Below are 21,272 nucleotides of genomic sequence, written 5' to 3'. Positions count from 1 at the left end.
AGGACATTAATTGAGTGGCCCAGATTCTCCTAGAGAGAGGGAAGAGGAGAGAGAGAGATTAGGGAGTTTCCCGAGTGGCTGTAAAGCTGAAACTCTGAGGAGGTGATTTCTACATACTTACTAATGGGGCCTCCTGAGGGCGATATGCAAGAGTCATTTGGACTGAGTCTTCAAATAGAGCAGCAACGGGTCTCTGTTCCAGCAACAAGACCTGAGTGGGTGAGTGCCAGGAACAGAAATATGAAATATCTCCTGTCTCTTATATTAGATGCAATAAAGAAAAACCATTAGGAAGCTTTTTCAAAGGACTACTTAGAGGGAAGTTTCCAGCTGGTGCGGGAAACTACCGCAAAGAGTTTTCCTTCTTTTTCATTAAATATATTCAAGAAACGTGGCTTCTCAATCATATACTTGGATTGGCATCAGGTTAACTGTGAATTTGCTGAATTAAATGTGACATCATGTGCTCTTATCCATTCGCCTGGGTAGAGGTGTATCATTTTTATTAGATCTTAACGGCAGGCTGTGTTTACTTTTGGAACTGCTCTCTTAGAAAGGGCATAGGTAATTTTCAGTGACACTCAGCAGGAGAAACCGAGACCCTGGCCCTGCCCCATTATCCTAGTGTCTACGGTGGCCTATCCCATTAAGGAGGAATGGAGTATATTCCAAGAGTAGATGGCGGGGGCGGGGGTGGGGGATCGGGGCGAAGAATCACACTATCTTTTCTGTTCACTTATTTGGATTTTGTGATGGATTCATAATTTACTATTTTCTTTTGAGGTTGATCTTTTAGAGCCAAAAGAAGCTTTCAGGAACAGAACAACATTTGCATAGTAATTATAATTTAGAACTTTATGACTTAAATGTGCTTTAATTTTAGGGAACTCCTAATGTTGGTGATTTCTATCTCAATGAGTATCATGCTGATACAGATGTAACTTCAGAGCATTTTGTTACCCAAGAGTTAAGTTCTTTGTGATTTGTCCTGATTCTGATCTACTTCTGATATTAAGGACACCTTATGAAGGAGGAAAGTACATCACTGCTCAGTATGGAAGTATGCCTCGATGTTTCTGACTGTATGGTGAAATAAGACTGTGGTATATAAGGTAATAGGTTCTTTGTTTTGGGTTGTGGCTATCCATAAAATAGAAATAATGGTGACTAAGATTTTTAGGTTGAGGGGATATTATAATGTGACTAGTCACATGAACCATAGCTCATCAGGAGCTAAGTGTTGGAGAAAAGGAGATAGAGATAAGAGGAAACAAAGAGAAAGAATCTGAACATTCTGTTATGTCAAATGATTTTGGAAAGGACAAGAGGCAGAAAGAGAACCAGTGAACAGTATAAGAGCAATAAGAAAAAAAAGATATGGAGATATTTAGAGGGAAGGAGGAAATCAATCAGGTGGAAAAATAAAAAAGCATCTATCTTCAAAGATGAAATATATATGACATTGGAGCAGTGCTTCTGTGTTCCTGAATCACCTGGGGATTTTGATAAAAAGCAAATTTTGATTCAGTGTGTTGGAAGTGGAGCCCAAGACTGCCTGTTGAACAAGTTCCCATACTTGTTAGTTGTGGCTGGTCTGTGGCTCACACTTCTGGTAGCCAGCTTCTAGAAAAGTGTCATTGTTGGAGCAACAAAGCAATTGGAAGTGATGGTGACATTCATTGTATTTCATAACACACTGACATTCAATTTCATACACAAAGAAAGTGCTTTCAACTGAAAAAAGTATATATTTATCATGATTGTGAGAGATAAAATCAAAATCAAAGTTAAATGTGTCCAAAAGTTAGCACAGCATAGGGAATGCAGTTAGCATTAATGTAATGGCTGGGTGGAGAGCCAGAGGAGAGAAAGAGCAATGCGGGGGAACATTTTATAAACTATATAAATGTCTAATGAATGTACTATATACTTGAAACTAATAATAAAAGAAAATTTTAAAAAAATAAAAATAAAATAAAATAAATGATGAATGAGATCGAAAAACTGGATGGGCAGAACTCCCCTGGAGTAATAATTGTGACTGAATGTAGTTTCACTCCAGCAAAATCTTTCAATTGCATAATTGCCCACTGAGCACCCAGAAATTCCCTGGCAATGCCATGTTCTTTAATATCACATCATCCTTTCTTAAGAGATACTTCGACTGTACACCTGCTTCTCAATTAATAAAAAAATAGCAAACACTAAAAAGAAAAAGTGTCCAAAAGCTATCAATCACAGCAATATAGCAGCTAAGTAAGATTATTATTCAATTATACATATTTATCTTATTTGTTGTTATTACTGTTGCTGCAAAAGTTTTTAAGCATGCAAACAATTGTATGACCTGATGTTTTAAAGAATATTATCAAAATTTGTTTTCGAGAAAATTTTAAACATTAACCCTAATGTTTTCTTCTAATTAAGGAAAGACCAGCATTCCTCAACTCAAGTATAACTTGAAAATATCTACTCTTTTTCTGAAGGCAAATACTTTCAGTTACAGTTACCACACTAACTACTTATGCCCAAGTGTGAAGATTTTGATTTAATAAGATGTGATACATTACTACTGAAAGATCTGACTTTTGGGGTTAAAATTTTCTATAAATCTCCTCTCTACCTGTGAACATATTATGTGGCCCAACATTAGTGCTGCCCCATTTTTGCTGACTGGCTTCCCAGGCTTGGAGGCAGTTCATCACTGGATCTCCATCCCCTTCTTTGCGGTCTACGTCTCTGTGCTTCTTGGCAACGGCACCCTCCTCTACCTCGTCAAGAATGACCACAGTCTCCATGAACCCATGTACTACTTCCTTGCCATGTTGGCAGGCACAGATCTGATGGCGACCTTGACCACAATGCCAACTGTAATGGGTATCTTATGGGTGAATCATCGGAAGATAAGCCACGGAGCCTGTTTCCTGCAAGCTTATTTCATTCACTCCCTTTCCAGTGTGGAATCGGGTATTTTACTTGCCATGGCCTATGACCGTTTCATTGCCATCTGCAAACCCTTACAATACACTTCCATTCTCACCAATACTCGAGTGGTAAAGTTAGGGATGGGAGCTTTTATGAGGGGTTTTATAACCATCATGCCTGTAATCTTGCGTCTTTTTTCTTTTTCATATTGTCACTCTCATGTTCTCTCCCATGCTTTTTGTCTTCACCAAGAAGTCATGAAACTGGCCTGTGCTGACATAACTTTCAACAGACTTTACCCTGTAATTCTGATTTGTTTAACAATCTTAGACTCTCTGTTCATTCTTGTCTCCTATATCCTAATTTTTAAGACTGTCACGGAAATAGCCTCTAGTGAAGAGAGAGCCAAGGCCCTTAGCACCTGCATCTCCCACATCGGTTGTGTACTCATATTTTATGTCACTATGATTAGTCTGTCATTTATCCACAGGTTTGGGAAGAATGTGCCACATGTGGTCCACATTATAATGAGCTATGTCTACTTCCTCTTTCCTCCTTTAATGAATCCTATCATTTACAGCATCAAGACCAAACAAATTCAATATGGCATTATCCGTCTTTTATGTAAACATAGATGTGGAAGTTAAACTCGGATGTGGGTGATTGTCTAGGGAAAATGGTGGGCATATGAGATTTCTCTGAATTGAGAGTAAAGAAATTCCACTAAGTTTTAAAACTTCCTGTAGTAGCCTCCACTTCTCCAAATGATACAATAACATTTATGAGACTTATAAGAGGGTCTGTCTATGACTTCATTGATTTGCCATTTGTTAAATTCATGGGTTGATTTTTCTATCACTATTCGGTGTTCTTCTTTCGAAATACTAAATAGAAATATTTCGTGGATAGAAATATTTCTAATATGTCTGAAATATTAAGTGCAAATTTATATCGTTTTTTTGTATCTTCAATTAATTTTTATCACTAAAAAGCATAGATAATTTTGTGGCATCCATTTACATGTCTGTCTTTGGACTTCTCTGCTCATATCTTTTGCTCATTTTCCTATCAGGGTATTTATTTTTTCCTTATTTTTTTTTGTGGGAGCACATTAATAATAAATGAACCCCTAGTGAGCCATTTCTATTGCAAATGATTTCAATTTTTGTCTTTTTACATATATAATTTAGAATTGTGTGTACAAATAACTTTATATTAGCTTTCTTAAGATTTTGGGGGCCATTAGATAAAGGCCCCTCTGATTTCAAGTTTATTTATTTTCCTATTTTTTTTGCATAACTTGTTTTTACATATTCTATTTTATAATAGGTTAAAATTTTTTGCATTTTATTTTATTTTATTGTTAGTTTCAAACATCAGTACATTGGCTAGACATTTATGTAGTTTATGAAATGATCCCCCCAATTACTCTATCTTCTCTCTAGCTCTATATCTAGCCATTACATTACTGCTGACTGCGTTTCATATGCCGTGCTCCCCGCCCCCGTGACTATCTCTCAGCTACTAATTCGTGCTTCTTTAACCTTTCACCTTTTTCTCCAGCACCCCCATCCCGCCCCTCTGGCTGTCACAAGGTTGTCCTCTGTATTTGTGAGTATATTTTGGATTAGTTTGCTCTTTTTGTTCCTTAGTGAAATCATATGGTATTTTTCTTTCTCTGTCTGACTTATTTCACTCAGCATAATAACCTCTAGGTCCATCTATGTCATTGCAAATGGTAGGATTTCATTTTTTATGGCTGAGTAATATTCCATTGTATATATGAACCATAACTTCTTTATCCATTCGTCTGTTTATAGGATTTAGGTTGCTTCCATATCTTGGCTATTGTGAATAGCACTGCCATGAACATAAGGGTGTGCAGATTTTTACAAATTAGTGTTTTGGTTTTCTTCGGATAAATACCCAGAAGTGCAATTCCTGGGTCAAAAGGTATATCCATTTTTAATTTTCTGAGGAACCTCCAGACTGTTGTACATAGTGGCTGTATCAATTTGCAATCGCAACAACACGCATGAGGGTTTCCTTTTCTCCACATCCTTGCTAACGTGTTGTTTTTTGATTTATTGATGATAGCTAGTCTGACAGGTGTGAGGTGATATCCCATTGAGGTTTTAATCTGCATTTCTCTGATGACTAGTGATCTTAAGCATCTTTTCATATGTCTATTGGCCATCTGAATTTCCTCTTTGGAATACTATCTATTCAAGTCTCCTGCCCATTTTTCAATTGGATCGTTTGTTTTTTTGTTGTTGAGTTGTGTAAGTTCTTTATATATTTGGGATATTAACTCCTTAATAGATGTATATAGGCTAATATCTTCTCCCATTCAATAAGTCGTCTTTTTGTTTTGCTGATGGTTTCCTTTGCTGTGCAAAAACATTTTGGTTTGATATAGTCCCAATGTTTATTTATTCTTTTGTTTCCCTTAGCCAAGGAGATATATCCAAAAATAAATTACTGTTAGCAATATCAGAGAGTTTACTGCATATATTTTCTTCTAGAAGTTTTTTTTTTTTGTCTTACATCTAAATCTTTAATCTATTTTGAGACTATTCTTGTATATGGTGTTAGAAGGTGGTCCAGCTTCATTTTCTTTCTTTCTTTCTTTCTTTTCTTTTTTTGCATGTATCTGTCCGCTTTTCCCAATACTATTTTTTGAAGACTGTCTTTACCTCATCCTATATTCTTGCTTCTTTTGCCATGTATTAAATGAGCGTGTAGACATGGATTTATATCTAGGCTCTCTATTCTGTTCCATTGATTAATGTATCTGTTTTTATGCCAGTACCATGCTGTTTTGATTACTATAGCCTTATAGTATAGTTTGATATCAAGTAGTGTGATATCTCTGAAAGGGTAATATTTTGAGAAAAGTAAATTAGTCCTCACTGCAACTATTTTCAAGGTAGTAGCACTGATATTCAGTTATTCAACTGGCTGATATTTTCGGTATGAGATAGGAATAATGTTAAACAAAAATTGCCTAACTGCAAGCAAACAGATGTAAAATATTGACTATGCAGATCACAACCTACTGGAGAGTCAAAGATCAAATAAACCTAAATTTAAAATAATCCTTGTGACCAGTGACAAAACATAAAGAATAAACTGCTTTGAGAATGTGGGTCTCATCGACTGAGGTAAGGGGAAAGCTTCCTTGAGGCGTGTTCTGGAGTTGAGATCTGAGGGTGGATTAGAAATTAACTGATGAAAATAGAGATAAGAATGTTTTAAGCAGAAAGCTGTCTGTGAGGAGGCTGAAGCTGGGATGGATCATGGGACCTTTTGAGAATGTGGCTGTCATGAAGAGAGTGATAGTTCTAAGGAAAGGTGAGAATGAGAAAAGGAGGTCAAATCAATAGCATCCTGTTGGCCACGGCAAGGGTTTGTGTGTTTGCCCAAAGTACATGGGAAGATATTGGCTAGTTCTAAGCAAGAGAGCGACATGATTTCAGTGATGTTTACAAATTGTAAGTTCAGGTATGCATAGATTTGAGTGAGGCAAGAGGGGAACAAGGAAATCGAAAAGAGTATAGCATACCAGTTCCAGAAAGAGATATCAGTAGCTAAAATTATTAAAGTGTTATAGTTTTCATTATATAGGTACTTCACATGTTTCATTAGGTTTATTCCTAGGTATTTTATTCTTTTTGTTGCAATTGCAAAAGGAATTGTAATGAATACTATGACTCTATTAAAAGAAATTGAAGAAGACACAAAAAAATGGAAAGATATTCCATGTTTTTGGATTGGAAGAATCAGCATAGTTAAAATGACTTTATTACCCAAAGCATTTACAGATGTAATGCAACCCCCATCAAAATTCTATTGGCACTCTTTAGAGAAATAGCACAAATAATCATCACATATTTATGGAAGCACAAAAGACCCTTAATTTGCAAAGCAATCCTGAGAAAAAAACAAGTCTGGAGACATCACTCTGCTCAAGTTCAAATTATACTACAAAGAGACAATAATGAAAATGGCATGATAGTGGCAGAAAAATAGGCACACAGACCAGTGGAACAAAACTGAAAATCAAATAATTTCTATAGGCAAATAATTTTTGACCAAAGAGCCAAAAATATACAATGGAGAAAGGAAATCCTCTTCAATAAATAGCGCTGGGAAAATTGAAAAGACACACACCAAAATTAACTCAAAATGGATTAAGGATCTGAATATAACACCTGAAACAATAAATGGCATAGAAGAACCCATAGGTATGAATCTCAAGGACCTTGAACTTAAAAAAGATTTTATTAATTTAATCTTAAGGCAAGAGAAGTAAAAGCAAAAATAAATAGATGGAAATATATCAAACTAGAAGGCTTCTACAGAGCAAAAGAAATCATCAACGAAGTAAAGAGACAGCCATCCGAATGGGAAAATATATTTGCAAGCAATGTCTCTGATAAATGCCTAATATCCAAAATATACAAAGAACTCATACAACTCAATAACAACAAAAAAACAAAAAAAATCCAATTAAAAAACAGTCAGAGGACCTGAACAGACACTTCTCTCAAGAAGATATGCAAATGGCCAAGAAACATGAAAAGATGCTCAACTCATAACTATTAGGGAAATGGAAATCAAAACCACAATGATATGCCATCTCTCACATGTTAGAATGGCTATTATCAACAGGACAAGTAATAACAAGTGTTGGAGAGGATGTGGAGAAAAAGGAATTCTCATACACCGCTGGTGGGACAACAAATAGGTACAGCCACTATGGAAATCAGTATGGACACCGATGTTCATAGCAGCATTATTCACGGTGGCCAGGACATGGAAGTAATCAAAGTATCCTACAATAGGTTATTGGAAAAGATGACATGGTACATATAGATAATGGAATATTACTCAGTTATAAGAAGAGATGAAATACTGGCATTTGCAACAACATGGATGGATCTTGAGATAATCATGCTTAGTGAAATAAGTCAGAGAAAAAATGTTGAAAACTAAATGATATCATTTATATGTGGAATATAAGTTTATAAGCAACAAACAAACTTGACAAACAAAGATTCATGAATACGGACAAACGAACAGAGACTAAACAATATGGACAGTGGACTAGTAGTTACCAGAGGGAAGCGGGAGTTGGGGGAGGTTGATGGAGTAAAAGGGGTCAAACGTGTCGTGGTGGAAAGAAATCTAACTATGGATGGTGAACATACAAAGCAATATATATATATATATATATATATATATATATATATATATATCATATATATATATATGTCATACATATATATATGACATACTGTTGAATTGTACACTTGAAACTATTGGATTTTGTTGATCAATGTCACTCCAATAAAATTTAATAATAAAAATAAAATAATTAAGTGCAGATGAATTTAGTGGATAGATATGAGACATATTTAGAATCTAAAATTAACAATATTTGCAGGTATTTTAGAAATGTGTATTAAAGAAAAGTTTGAGATGATATGAAATAATATTAAACTTATGAATTATTTTAAGAACATTAGTGCCATCAACCCCCAGAAAGATTATTGATTGTGTATTAAATTCATCCATCAGAAGAACTGTGATGCTTTTTGGAAAAATATTTTAAAATTTGAGAATGACTGAAAGTCCAAACGATGAAGTCATGACCTATTAAAATGACCAAAGAAAATATTCTATTCTGTAGCACTGAGCTTTAAAAAGAAGACAGTAATGTAGTCAATGTAGTCATTAAATAGTCTTATATTGAAATGATTTTTAGTATGCTTATCTCTTTTCCTGATTATTGATAGCCATAGTAAAAGTTAGATCTATGTCAAGTATGTGCTGAAAGTTTAAGGGTACAGGACAATAGGAAGCACTGAAGCTGTTGACACTAAAAGCAGCTCATAGAACCTATGGGTCTTTGTGTACTTATCCAGGGAGAGAGAGTTCTACTGAATGATTTCCACTGGAGTGTGTCCAAGAAAAAATTATGAGCCAGTTATAAATCAATAGTCCAAACAAAAATGCTCAGTACATAAACTGTGATAAGAAACAATGGTTAGAGATGGAGAATCAGACGCAAACACAAATATGAAGACAGAATAAAAAACTAACACCTGGATTTCTCTCTGAGCAAAGAGCAATGATACAGTGAAAAGTAAATATATATATATTTTTTACAAGGGCTTAACAAGTTACCATCGGGCTGCGCCATATCCTCACAGATGCCTGGTCACAGATTTCTGAGAAAAACCACATGAAACTAAAAATGTCGATACTTCCTTCCTTCAAATGCACCTGGAGATTCATCGCCCTCGTCAAATTCTAAGATCAAGTCTAACAAATCATCTCTAAGAAAGAAGAAGCTTTGTATCAGTGTATACATGTGCATGTATGTTTGTATGTGTGCATGCAAATTAATGCACACATGTATAACAACAAACAAAAATAATTTTGTGATCATTATTCTCTACTAATAAATTCTAATTGTAAAATTTTTCATTATTCTCATAATAACATTAATGAAGAGAAATTAGTTAAGTTTAGTTTTAAATTGGCATGTCTCGATGTCCTTTAAAATACCCTCTAGCCTGAGTTAGGAGACTCTCTGGGGCCATGATTTATATTTCATATTTTTCAGATGAAGTCACAAGTCAATGACAAATGGAGAATTTAAAGAATTTTGCGAATTTTCAGTGTATTCATCTCAAGATGCTCAGATCTTACAATAAATATATCTCTTCACTGTTCGAGGAAGAATTTACACTTTTTTTTTTTTCAGGAGAATTCCTGAGCTTTAGTGACCAAACCAAATTCTTGAAGGAGAAAACTAGACAAGTTTCCTGGAGGAAGTAAGTTATCTAATCAGGTGATTTAAATAGACTTTTACCTTGTCCTATTGACAGGAAAGAAATGTCAGGACTAAAGAAAAGAAAATATAATAGCTTCAGAAATAAAAATATGAGACACCTCTACTTTGTAGGTACATCCCCTTTGTAGGTAGAAAGATCAGAAGTTGTAGATACTGTCTCTGGCATCTTCTATACAATGATCTATATTGGGAAGACAGAACAATATGAAGAGAAATGGAATTCATTCTTTGCAATGCTTAAAAATTGAGTCTGGGAAAAGTTTTCTATATGGCAATTTACCAAAACTTATTCAGACTGATTTAATTATGAAATCGGATTATTCTTCCACAAATATCACAAGGGGAAAAACGTTCCCTTGAGTAAAATACTCAAGCTATTGATGCTGAACATACACCAAAATCCTAAAATCTGGGTATCCCCCCAAAGTTTCCTGTTTCTCATAATGTGCCCAAGAGACCTGTAATATATATAAGCATCTTAACAGAAAATTCCACCCTAGATATCACCATTTCATTTGCTCACTTTGGTGCAGACAATCTTATGGCTGAGGAAAGACTGACTTTGCAAGTTATGTTTGAAGTATGGAAGCTGTGGAAAATCTATTATTCCTATGGTAGTTTCCAGTTACTGTGATATTCTAAGAACAAGTCCAACAAATCCTCTCTAAGAAAGAAGAAGCTTTGTATCAGCGTGTGCATGTGCACGTATATGTGTGTGTGTGTGTGTGTGTGTGTGTGTGTGTGTGCATGAGCTAATACACACACACATATAACGACAATCAAAAGTGATTTGATAGTTAAATTTTAGGGATGAGCTGCCTCTTTTACAGTGTCAAATTTGGTGGAAGAGACCCCAGTCAAATTGGTCAAGATCTTTTCAGTTCAAACTCTGAGAAAGATCCTAGTTACCTGGTGTGGGTCTTTGAGACATATTTTATTCAATTACCTGTAACTTACATGTGAGAGGAATGAGAGATACGAACTGGAGTGCACCAAAATCTTTGGCATGCATGTTGGGCACACAGTGGACTGGGAAATGACATGAGTATTTTTGAGTGTACCTGAAGAGCAACAAGAAAGCTACTCGCTATTGGATGAGCAGGGTTATTTTCAAGATGGAGGTAGCAGACTGTAGGGAGATGAATATATTGGTGAAGTTGTCCCCAAACTCTAGGATGGAGATTGAGTGCTCTGGTCTAGCTGCCTCATAATTTCTTAAAGGAAATCACTTTTCCAGTTTCATTGAGACATAATTGACATACATTATTGTGTAAGCTTAATACATACCGTATAATGGTTTGACTTACATATATTGTGAAACAATAACTATAATAAGTTTAATTAGCATCCATTATCTCAAATAGATTAAATTTTAAAAAAAAGAAAAAATTTCTCCTTGTGATGAGAACTCTCTGGATTTACCGCCTTAATTTACATGTATATCATGTGGTAGTGTTAGCTACAGTCGTCGTGCCCACTACTTATAACTAGGATTTAGTGCCTTTTGACCATCTCCCTGAAAGTGTCCCTCCTCCAACCTCCCTTGTACCTAGTAACCACAAATCTCATCTTTTTATGTGTTTGTTTGTTTGAAATTCCCTATACAAGTGAGATCATACAGTATTCGTCTTTCTCTTTCTGACTTATTTTATTTAGCATAAATGTTCTCAAGGTCCATCAGTGTGGGCAAATGGCAGAATTTCTTTTTTTTTTTATGGCTGAATAATATGCTAGTGTGTGTGTGTGTGTGTGTGTGTGTGTGTGTGTGTGTGTGTGTGACAACTTCTTTATCCATTTACCTGTAGATGCACACTTAAGTCATTTCCATGTCTTGGTTATTTTAAATAATGCTTCTATAAACATAAGAGTAGAGCTATCTTTTCAAGTTAGTGTTTTCATAGGAAATATTTTTGAAAATAATTCCCAACTGCTCAAATGCCTACCAACAGAAGAATAGTTAAAGAAACTGTGGTATAGTTTTATAATGAATTACTATATATCAATGAGAATGAATGAACTAAAACGACAGCAATAATCCCAAACATACTGTTGAACAAAATAGCAAAAGCCTAACTTTTATGGGATTCCACTTATATAAAGAATAAAAACAGGCAAGACTAATCTATGCTGCTACACTTCAGGAAGATAGTTACTCTGGGTGTAGCTAGAATTTAGGAGTGAGTAGGGATAAGCGGTGCTTCTAGCATGCTAGTTATATTCTATTACAAGATCTGGGTGCTGGTTACATGGTGGATTCAGTTTTGAAATCACTGAACTATAAAAGTATGGCATATTCCCTTCTCCATATATAAATTTTACTTCAACAAAAATTTTAAATGCAAGGATGGAAAAAAATAAACTAAGCAGAAGTAAAAGTCAGCACACATGTACACAGATTAGAAGTCATAATATTGGCATTTGTAAATGGATTCAAAGAGAAAGATTAAATTAGAAAAGCTAATTCAAATTGATAAACTACGTAAAGAAGATATAAGGGACATGATTCTTACTTTCTTATAATATCACTAAAATATATAAGGCTAAACCTCTGAGAAATAAAAAATAATAGAAATGGAAGTTTAGTTTTCAATTAGTTCAGATTATCATATAGCATTATTACATGTATAACAAAGTTTGATTAGAATAAATACCTTCTTTTTAAGCCTTACTAGATAGCATGAATAGAGTTTATACTGTGACATGCAAATAAAGACTAATATATTAAAAATGCAAAAACTTTAATCAGTATCACTTTTTTAAATAAAATAATTTTACTTATGCCAATTTATCTTTTGGATTAAAGAATCTTATTTTTAGAAAGATGGCACAATATTGTAGAAAAATTGCGGCCTTTGACAAAAAAGCAGCTTTACTGCTGCCTCCTTCTTTTACCATCTTTGTGAGTTGAACTAACCACTTATTATCTGAGGCTTAGTTATCTCATCTAGCAATTAAGAGTAACAAAATGCACTTCATAAGAGTTTTTTGCTGAGGATTTCAGAGATTATTTGATGCTATCGGCATATATACAATATTCATATACATAAGAATATAAAAACGACAATTTTATAATATTAACATCATTAATATTGACAAAAATTAACATCTGAATATTTTGACAAGTATTACTCAAAACATTAGGGGAAAGATTCATCAGAAAGTGGTTTATTATTAAATATGTTATGATTTTGTCATATGATAAAATGTATAGCCAATGGGGATAGTAAGAGTTTTAAATAGACTTTAAAAATGATCACCTTCCAGCTTTCTCCTTCAGTTATTCCTAATATAACATTCTTCTGCAATATTGAGACCTCCATGACAATAAATTTTCTGTCTTTTCCTTTCTTTATTTACCTTCATATCCTAGTTGGATTCTATGGTTTGGGTCATCAGAGACTCTTGTTAATGTCCTATGTACCTATGATTCATTTCATTGCATGCTAGGCTTTTCACTCTTCCGGAGTGGGGAAAAAAATTAAAAGTACTTTTTTTGAGCTCTTAATATCTGCCATGCCTTATGCTAAACATCAAGATAAAGAAACTCATTTAATATTTACAACAATTCTTAGGCGTATTATTTAGTACTCACAAGAATTATCCCCACAATGTCTATCATCCTCATTTTACAGATGAAGAAGCTAAGATGCTGAGTGTGTAAAGACATACATAACTGTCTAGGAGACATCTCTGCTTGCAGTGACAGAATGCCCTAAACTAAGTGGATTCTCTTCATCCTTTTTTTCAAATCTAGAGTGTAAAACAGTTTTTAGCATGAGTCAATCAATAAACTACAGTTGATTAATGAATAAAGTCATTCTCTTCCTGTGATTCCTATTCTAGTAAATAGAATCACTCTATACTCAGCTAAAGTCAGAAATGAAGATGTCATCATTCACTGCTCTTTCTCTTTAATCTACCATATACAATAGATCGCCACAATCTACTCTTTGTAAATCATAGCATTCTTCTTCCATCCACTTCTATCCAACCCCACTAATAATACATCTACACCAACAGAATTTATCGTGTGGATTATTGTATCCCGTTTTTTCTTACTTGTTCTACCTCTTTTCCAATGTGCTCCTCATATTGTAGCAAATAATGTTTAAAGAATGACTATCTGATCACAAGCATCACCTCCATCTTTTATTTCAAATTCACTGTCATTAGGATAAAGTCAAAACTCCTGATGTGAATTATAAGATCCTATGTGATCTGAACCTGCTACCACAGATTCATTGTGTATTGAGATTTCTCTCATAACTTGTTCTAGATATACTATAATTCTTTAGTATCAGTTTAATATAAAATTATTTTTGTTGGAATTAATAATATTTCCTTTTGTCCCATGGCTAGTACACATGTTTTCATTTGGTTGGCTGCTTTTGTGTTTGTTTTTTCTCTGCATTTTTTTAATTTTAATTTTTCCAGCTTTATTGATACAAAATTGACATAAATATTGTGTAAATTTAAGGTATAAGTGATGATTTGATATACTTACATATTGCAAAAGGATTACCACTATAGCTATAACTAACATTTCCATCATGTCACATAATTACCAATTCTTTGTATTATGGTGGGAACATTTAATCTACTCTCTTAGAAACTTCCAAGTATATAATATAGTATTATTAATTGAATTCATCATGCTATACATTGTCAGGATTTACTTTTCTTACCACTGAAAGTTTGTACCCTTTGACCAACATCTCCTCATTTCTTCCATATCTCAATCGCTGGGTAACCATCACTCTGCTGTTTTTATAAGTTTGGCTTTTTTCTTTTTCTGTATGAGTAGTATCATACAGTATTTGTCTTTCTCTGTTTGACTTATTTCACTTAGCATAGTGCCCTCAGATTAAATCCATCTTGTAAGAAATACCAGGATTTCCTTCTTTCTATTGGCTGAATAATATTCCTTTATCTATCTAATCTATCTATCTATCTATCTATCTATCTATCTATCTATCTATCTATCTATCTATCTATCTATCATCTATCATCTATCTATCTATCTATCATCTATCTATCTATTATCTATCTATCATCTATCTATCATCTATCTATCTATTTATCTATCTATCTATCCATCTAAACTATCATCTATCATCTATCTATTATCTATCTATCATCTATGTATTCGTTTATCATCTACCTATGTATGTAGCTAGCTAGGTATCTTTCTCACAGCTTTACCCATTTATCTGTTTGTGGACACTTAGGTTGTTTCCATGTCTTGGCTATTGTGAATAGTGCTGCAGTGAATATGAGAGTGCACATAATCTCTTTGAGATCTTGTTTTTATTTTCTCTGGATAAATACCCAGAAGCGGGATTGCTGGATTATATGGTAGTCCTGTTTTTATTTTTTGAGGAAACCCTACAGTTTTCCATAGTGTCAGCACTAATTTCCATTCTTACTGAGAGTGCACAAAAATTCCTTTTTCTCCATATCCTTGACAACACTTTTATTATTGGCAAGACATATCATTCATCTGTTTGATGATAGCCATTCTAACCAGTATGAAGTCATATCTCATTGTGGTTTGATTTCTCTATATGTTTTTCTCTGCTCTTTCTTACCCAAACTACTGTATTGCTTATTCTTTTCATTTTTCAATTCTAAGCTTAAATAGTACTTCTTCTAGGAGGTTGTCCCAGATCCCAGAGGTATTTTCTATGTGCTCCGCCAGCACACTGACATTTATGCAGAAATAATAGTGCTATGTGAATTTATGGCAAATATTTTCTTCTTAGTTTCCACTAGATTTTTATGTTCTCTTAATGAAAAGGACAAAATGAGCAATGATCTAGATATAAACAAAGTAATTTGAAAACACAACATGGCTGTGTTGTGTCCTTCATTCACATGGCTGTTCATAGATCCACTGAGATTTTTGTGATTGAAAACTGATTTTTCCAAGGAAACAGAAAAGACAAAAATGTAATTGGAATTTACAAATTGTAGGACTAACAAAGGCACATATGACTCCTGAGAGTAACTGGTATCTACTTGACCTTAGAGATAGACAATGGAAAAACATGCATGGATTTCCTTAAATCCTGATGCTGAGGATCTTGAGGTCACACAACCAAGCCCTGGCATCTTTCTATCAGTGAGGCATTTGAGTTTCCATTTTTCTTAACACTTCCTTGGAGGGGGGACTACATGAGATCACTGGTTGAGTGGCTCAGCTACTCCCAGAAAAAGAAGAAAGAGAAGAGAAATCAAAGAATCTCCCAAGTGTCCAGAGAGGTGAAACCCTGGGGAGGTGATTTCTATATAAATAAAATCTCTCACCTAGCCTCTTCAATATTTTTTAAGATGAAAGCTTCTGGACTAAATTTCAAATAAGAGAGAAACAAGTAACCATACTAGCAACAAGACTGTGGAGTGGGTGAATGCCAGGAACAGAAATATGGCATGACTCCTCTCCTTTCTGATCTTAGATGCAGTCAAGAGAAGAGTAAGAAGGATTTTCCAGAGGCCTGTATAGTGAGACATATGCCACAGAGGTGGGCAAATTAATAGCACAGGCTCTTCATCTTGACAAATGTGTCAAAACAGATCTGCAATTTCTGATTGGGTACCCATAATGGACTTCAGGAAAAGTGTGAATGCTTTTAGGCTAAAGGTGACATTGTCTGTTCTTGTCTATTTTTTTCCATAAAAGATTTATGACTTTTGTTAGAATTTCATAAAACACTGATATTCAATTTGAAAAGAAAACAAAGTTTTCTAACAAAAAACAATGTATCTGTGTTGATAGTAAAATATAAAATTAAAGTCAAGTTTAAATATATTTTAAAAATCTACAATCAAACAAAAAGGCACTGTAGCTATGCAATATCATTATTGATTGGCATATAATTATCTTCATTTTTTACTATTATTGCTTCAAACATTTTCTAGCATATACATAATAGTATGGTCTGATGTTTTAAAAATATTTTAAGTCAGAAAATATTAAGCACTAAGCTAATATTATATATAATTTAGAAAAACAACAACAACACATGGTTCCTATTTTTTAGTACAGCCTGGAAATCTCTACTGTTCTACTGCCCTTCTACAAGAAAATAGTTGCAAATCATACATATAACTATTATTCATCAAGTACAGAGATTGTGATTGAGGCTCCTGTAATATATTTTCATGAGGAGATAGGGTATACTGAAAAATCTGGGTTCCCAGGTTAAAAGTTTTCTAGAAATCTGTTCTTCACCTGTGGACATACTATGTGGCCCAATGTTAGTGCTGCCTCCTTTTTGCTGACTGGCTTCCCAGGCCTGGAGACAGTTCATCACTGGATCTCCATCCCCTTCTTTGCGGTCTATGTCTCTGTGCTTCTTGGCAACGGCACCCTCCTCTACCTCATCAAGGATGACCACAGTCTCCATGAACCTATGTACTACTTCCTTGCCATGCTGGCAGGCACAGATCTGATGGTGACCTTGACCACGATGCCAACTGTAATGGGTGTCTTATGGGTGAATCATCGAGAGATGAGCCACGGAGCCTGTTTCCTGCAGGCTTACTTCATTCATTCCCTTTCTATTGTGGAATCTGGTGTCTTGCTTGCCATGGCATATGACCGTTTTATTGCCATCCGCATACCTCTGAGGTACAACTCCATTCTTACCAAATCTCGCGTGATGAAGGTAGGACTGGGGATACTGCTGAGGGGCTTTTTATCCCTTCTGCCCCCAATTCTGCCACTCGTTTGGTTCCCATATTGCCATTCCCATGTTCTTTCCCATGCCTTTTGTCTCCACCAAGATGTCATGAAACTTGCCTGTGCTGATATTACATTTAATCGTATTTATCCAGTTTTTCTGGTCGCTGTAACTTTTTTCCTAGATGCTCTGATTATTCTCTTCTCTTATGTTTTAATTATTAAGACAGTTATGGGCATTGCCTCTGCCAAGGAGCAAGCTAAGGCCTTCAACACCTGTGTCTCCCACATCAGCTGTGTCCTAGTCTTTTATATCACCGTGATTGGCCTGACTTTCATCCACAGGTTTGGGAAACATGCACCACATGTGGTCCACATTACCATGAGCTATGTGTACTTCCTCTTCCCTCCATTCATGAACCCCATTATCTACAGCGTCAAGAGCAAGCAGATTCAGCTAAGCATTGTTCATCTGTTTTCTGTGCACAATAGGGCTTGAGCCTTTATTTCAAAATCTTGAGAGCTCCAGGAACCTGGACTTTTTGCATAAGTGAAAGGGATGTGAGTTTTATACCTAATCTTTCTTTTATAACAGTTAGATAGGCTTAAATTATTACATAAATCTACAAGATAAGTCAAGCAGGAATGCAACGAATATAAAGATGTATATACATATATACATATATAGATGTATATATATTGAAATAAATATGCATATTTATGTATATATAGATATATGTATACTCATATATTCATATATTCATACATATATTCAGATGGATACAGCGATAGCTATATTGATATATATGTATATATTTATATATGTATATGTATATACAGAGAGAGAGATTCTAGGAAAGTGGAAAGAATATGGACATAAAGGATATAGACAAATACTCTAATAAGCACAGAAGATAGGACATTTCAGATTCCATATCAATAAGAAGTGCAAGTAATATTTCAGAAAAGGTGAAGTTAAATGTCCATCTTGGATCAACCACAGCCTATGTAAGGAAAGACTGAAGCTCCATTCTGTGGCTATGCAAAGCTGAACTAGTGCATGTGGATTGAGAACTAATGAGCTCATATACTATATCTCAAAACTACTATATTTTAAAGCGGAATTTGTTTTTCAAGTGGTAAAAGTGTTATTTAGAAAGCTTTACATTAGAATCTCCGAATTCATAAATTTTCCTTTGGTTCATTTCATGAATTGATTTATCTGATATTCTCTCTAAATGTTAAACAGAAACACTCGTGATGTATCTGGTAGATGAAATATTGTCTGATATTGTCTGATCGTGTATTCAATTTATTTTTTATCGCTATAAAGCATAATTACAAATTTTCTGTGGCCTCTTGCAAGTCTCACATTAGACTTGTCTGATCATATTTTTTTGGGGCTAATTTTCATTCTTTTCTAATTGATTTGTAGGAGTTCATTATATGTCATTACTAATGTTTAATTTATATTATAAATTTATTTATTTATTTATTTATTTAATTTTATTATTACTTTCAAGTATGCAGTACATTGGTTAGAATAGGGCAAGGAATTTAAATCAGTCCTCATGGGCCTGTTTTCATAGAAGGAACAGCAATATTTAATCATTTATTTGGCTTATTTTTTTAAAGCACTAGTATGGAACAGGCACTTTGCTATGTAAAAATAATATTATTAGATAATATAATTAGCAGCAAACAGACACAAACCTTTCTTCTTGGAATGTTTAAACAATTAGAGTCAAAAATCAAATAAATTCAAATTTAAAATAAATCTTGTGATTAATAAAACAAGAAAAAACGGCTATGAGACTGCAAGTCTCAAAAGAGACCACATTCTGTCTTGAGGTAAGGGTAAGTTTCCCAGAGAAAGTCTTCCATCAGCTGAAATCTGAAAAAGGATTGGAAATAAACTGATGAAATAGGAGTAATGATATTCTAAAAAAAATTATAGTATATGTGGAGGTCTCCAGTGGGATGAATTATAGAACCACCAGATAGATAGTATGGCTACTTGCAAAGGATGATTACTTGAGAAGCTGAAGATAGCAGAGGTGACCAGACCACAAAGCACCCTGTTAGCCATAGTAAGGGTTTGAGTACCTACCCAAAGAGTTTTGGAAAGCTCTTGAAGAAAGTAACACAATTTCATTCAAGTTTTTAAATCATCATTTCAGTATTATGTATAAAATGGATTTGAGGGAGCAGGAGATAAACAGAAGAAATAATGGGAGGGTATTGGAGAAGTTTGAGAAAGAGATAATAATAGCTCAATTTAAGAAAGTGGAGATAGAAGGTAATGGATAGATATGAGACACATTAGGATCTAAATTTAATAAGATACACGGTTTCTTAGAAAAGCAGAGGAAAGAAAGGGAGGAAGCAAAGATAATCTTAAATTCATGTTTTATGCTATTTAAAGAATGGTAGTACTTAGGGGGATTGTTTTATAAACTATATAAATGTCTAACCAATATACTGTATACTTGAAACTAATAAAATAAAATCCAAAAAATTTATTTAAATCATTGTCAAAAAAAAAAAGAATGGTAGTATTAATGGAAAGCAATTGTTGGTTATGTATTAAGTTTATAAATAAGAGTAGCAAAATTTTTTTTTAATTCTGGACTTTCAGAATGAGTCTAAGTGATGAAACTGTGATTTAATAAAGTGACTGAAAGAAATATTCCAGGGTGTAGGACTGAGCTTTTTAAAACAAAATATTAGTGTATTACTTACTCATTTGCTGAAATCGTGTTTATTATGTAGTTCATTTTGCCTGATGTTAAGAGTCATAGTAAATGCAAGGCATGTGTCAGAGAATGTTAAAAGTTTAGAAGTGCATGGTAATAGAAACAAACTGAACCTGATGATGCCTAAAAGAGCTCATAAAACAAATGCGTCTTGGGGTTCCTATCCAGGAAGAAAGCAGGATAGATCAAGATTCTTCTTGGCTAACTTTCACTGGAGTAGAGACAGTTCTAAATCAGCAGTCTAAAATATACTGCCAGATATGAGATGATATAAAAATTATATGATGCAATGGGTTAAGACAGAGGATTTGGTACAAATGTAAGAAGGAAGATGGGATGGAGCACTAAAACCTGGATTACTTTCTCAGTAAATAACAATAACATATTGAGAAATGAAGTTCTTTTATAATGGCTTATTTAAATTCCTATTGATTCAGGACATATCTTCACAGATGCCCAATCATAAATCTTTGAAAATAAACATTTAAAACTGAAAAAAAATCTATACTATCTTCTCTTGGGTGGACTTGTTAAATAAGTTAACCTTTTCAATTATAAAAACAAAATTTAAAAAATCACCTCTATGATCTAAGAGACTTTACGCTGCTATGCTCTTGTGCTTTTGTATGTTTGCACACACATATGAAACAATGATAAATCTTTCAAAGTCTTATTTTATAATTTCTGATCTCAAAATATTCTTTTTATAACTTAGACAATAAATTTAATGAAGTGAAGTGAATATACTGAATTATTTTTATTGAAATGTGTGTCTTATGGTTTATATATTAAATATATTTATCTCATGTAAAATTTTCCATCTTAACCATTTTAAGTGTACAATTTCATAAAGCTAATTGCATTCGCCACGTTGTGCAACCATTAACACTATTTCCAGAACATTTTCACTATCTCAAACAAAAACTCTGTATCCATTAATCCATAATTCCCCATTCTACCCTCCTCCCAGCCTCTGGTAACCATCTATTTTCTGTCTCTATGAATTTGCCTATTCTACATATTTCATGAAAATAGAATCACACGA

General features: G+C 34.0%; 2 protein-coding genes across 2 annotated transcripts; both read left to right on the top strand.

The window, feature by feature from the left end:
* The first annotated feature begins 2,636 nt into the window (after window positions 1-2,636).
* LOC105307562 (olfactory receptor 51B2-like) lies at window positions 2,637-5,262 on the top strand. Its single transcript, XM_011383110.1, has 2 exons — window positions 2,637-3,540; window positions 5,258-5,262. The coding sequence occupies exons 1-2, from the start codon at window positions 2,637-2,639 to the stop codon at window positions 5,260-5,262; spliced, it is 909 nt and encodes a 302-aa protein (XP_011381412.1).
* Window positions 5,263-17,034: 11,772 nt separating this feature from the next.
* On the top strand, window positions 17,035-17,970 carry LOC105307561 (olfactory receptor 51B2-like). Its single transcript, XM_011383108.1, has one exon. It carries the CDS (start codon window positions 17,035-17,037, stop codon window positions 17,968-17,970), a length of 936 nt encoding a protein of 311 aa, XP_011381410.1.
* The last annotated feature ends 3,302 nt before the right edge of the window (window positions 17,971-21,272 follow it).

This window comes from Pteropus vampyrus, unplaced genomic scaffold (genome assembly GCF_000151845.1).
Source record: "Pteropus vampyrus isolate Shadow unplaced genomic scaffold, Pvam_2.0 Scaffold504, whole genome shotgun sequence".
Classification (NCBI taxonomy): Eukaryota; Metazoa; Chordata; class Mammalia; order Chiroptera; family Pteropodidae; genus Pteropus; species Pteropus vampyrus.
Note: the sequence above shows the minus strand (reverse complement) of the source record. Positions and strands in the feature narration are given on the sequence as shown.

Excerpts from the sequence above, each read along its gene's own strand:
- LOC105307561 (XM_011383108.1), top strand. The coding sequence starts at position 17,035 with ATGTGGCCCAATGTTAGTGCTGCCTCCTTTTTGCTGACTGGCTTCCCA.
- LOC105307562 (XM_011383110.1), top strand. The coding sequence starts at position 2,637 with ATGTGGCCCAACATTAGTGCTGCCCCATTTTTGCTGACTGGCTTCCCA.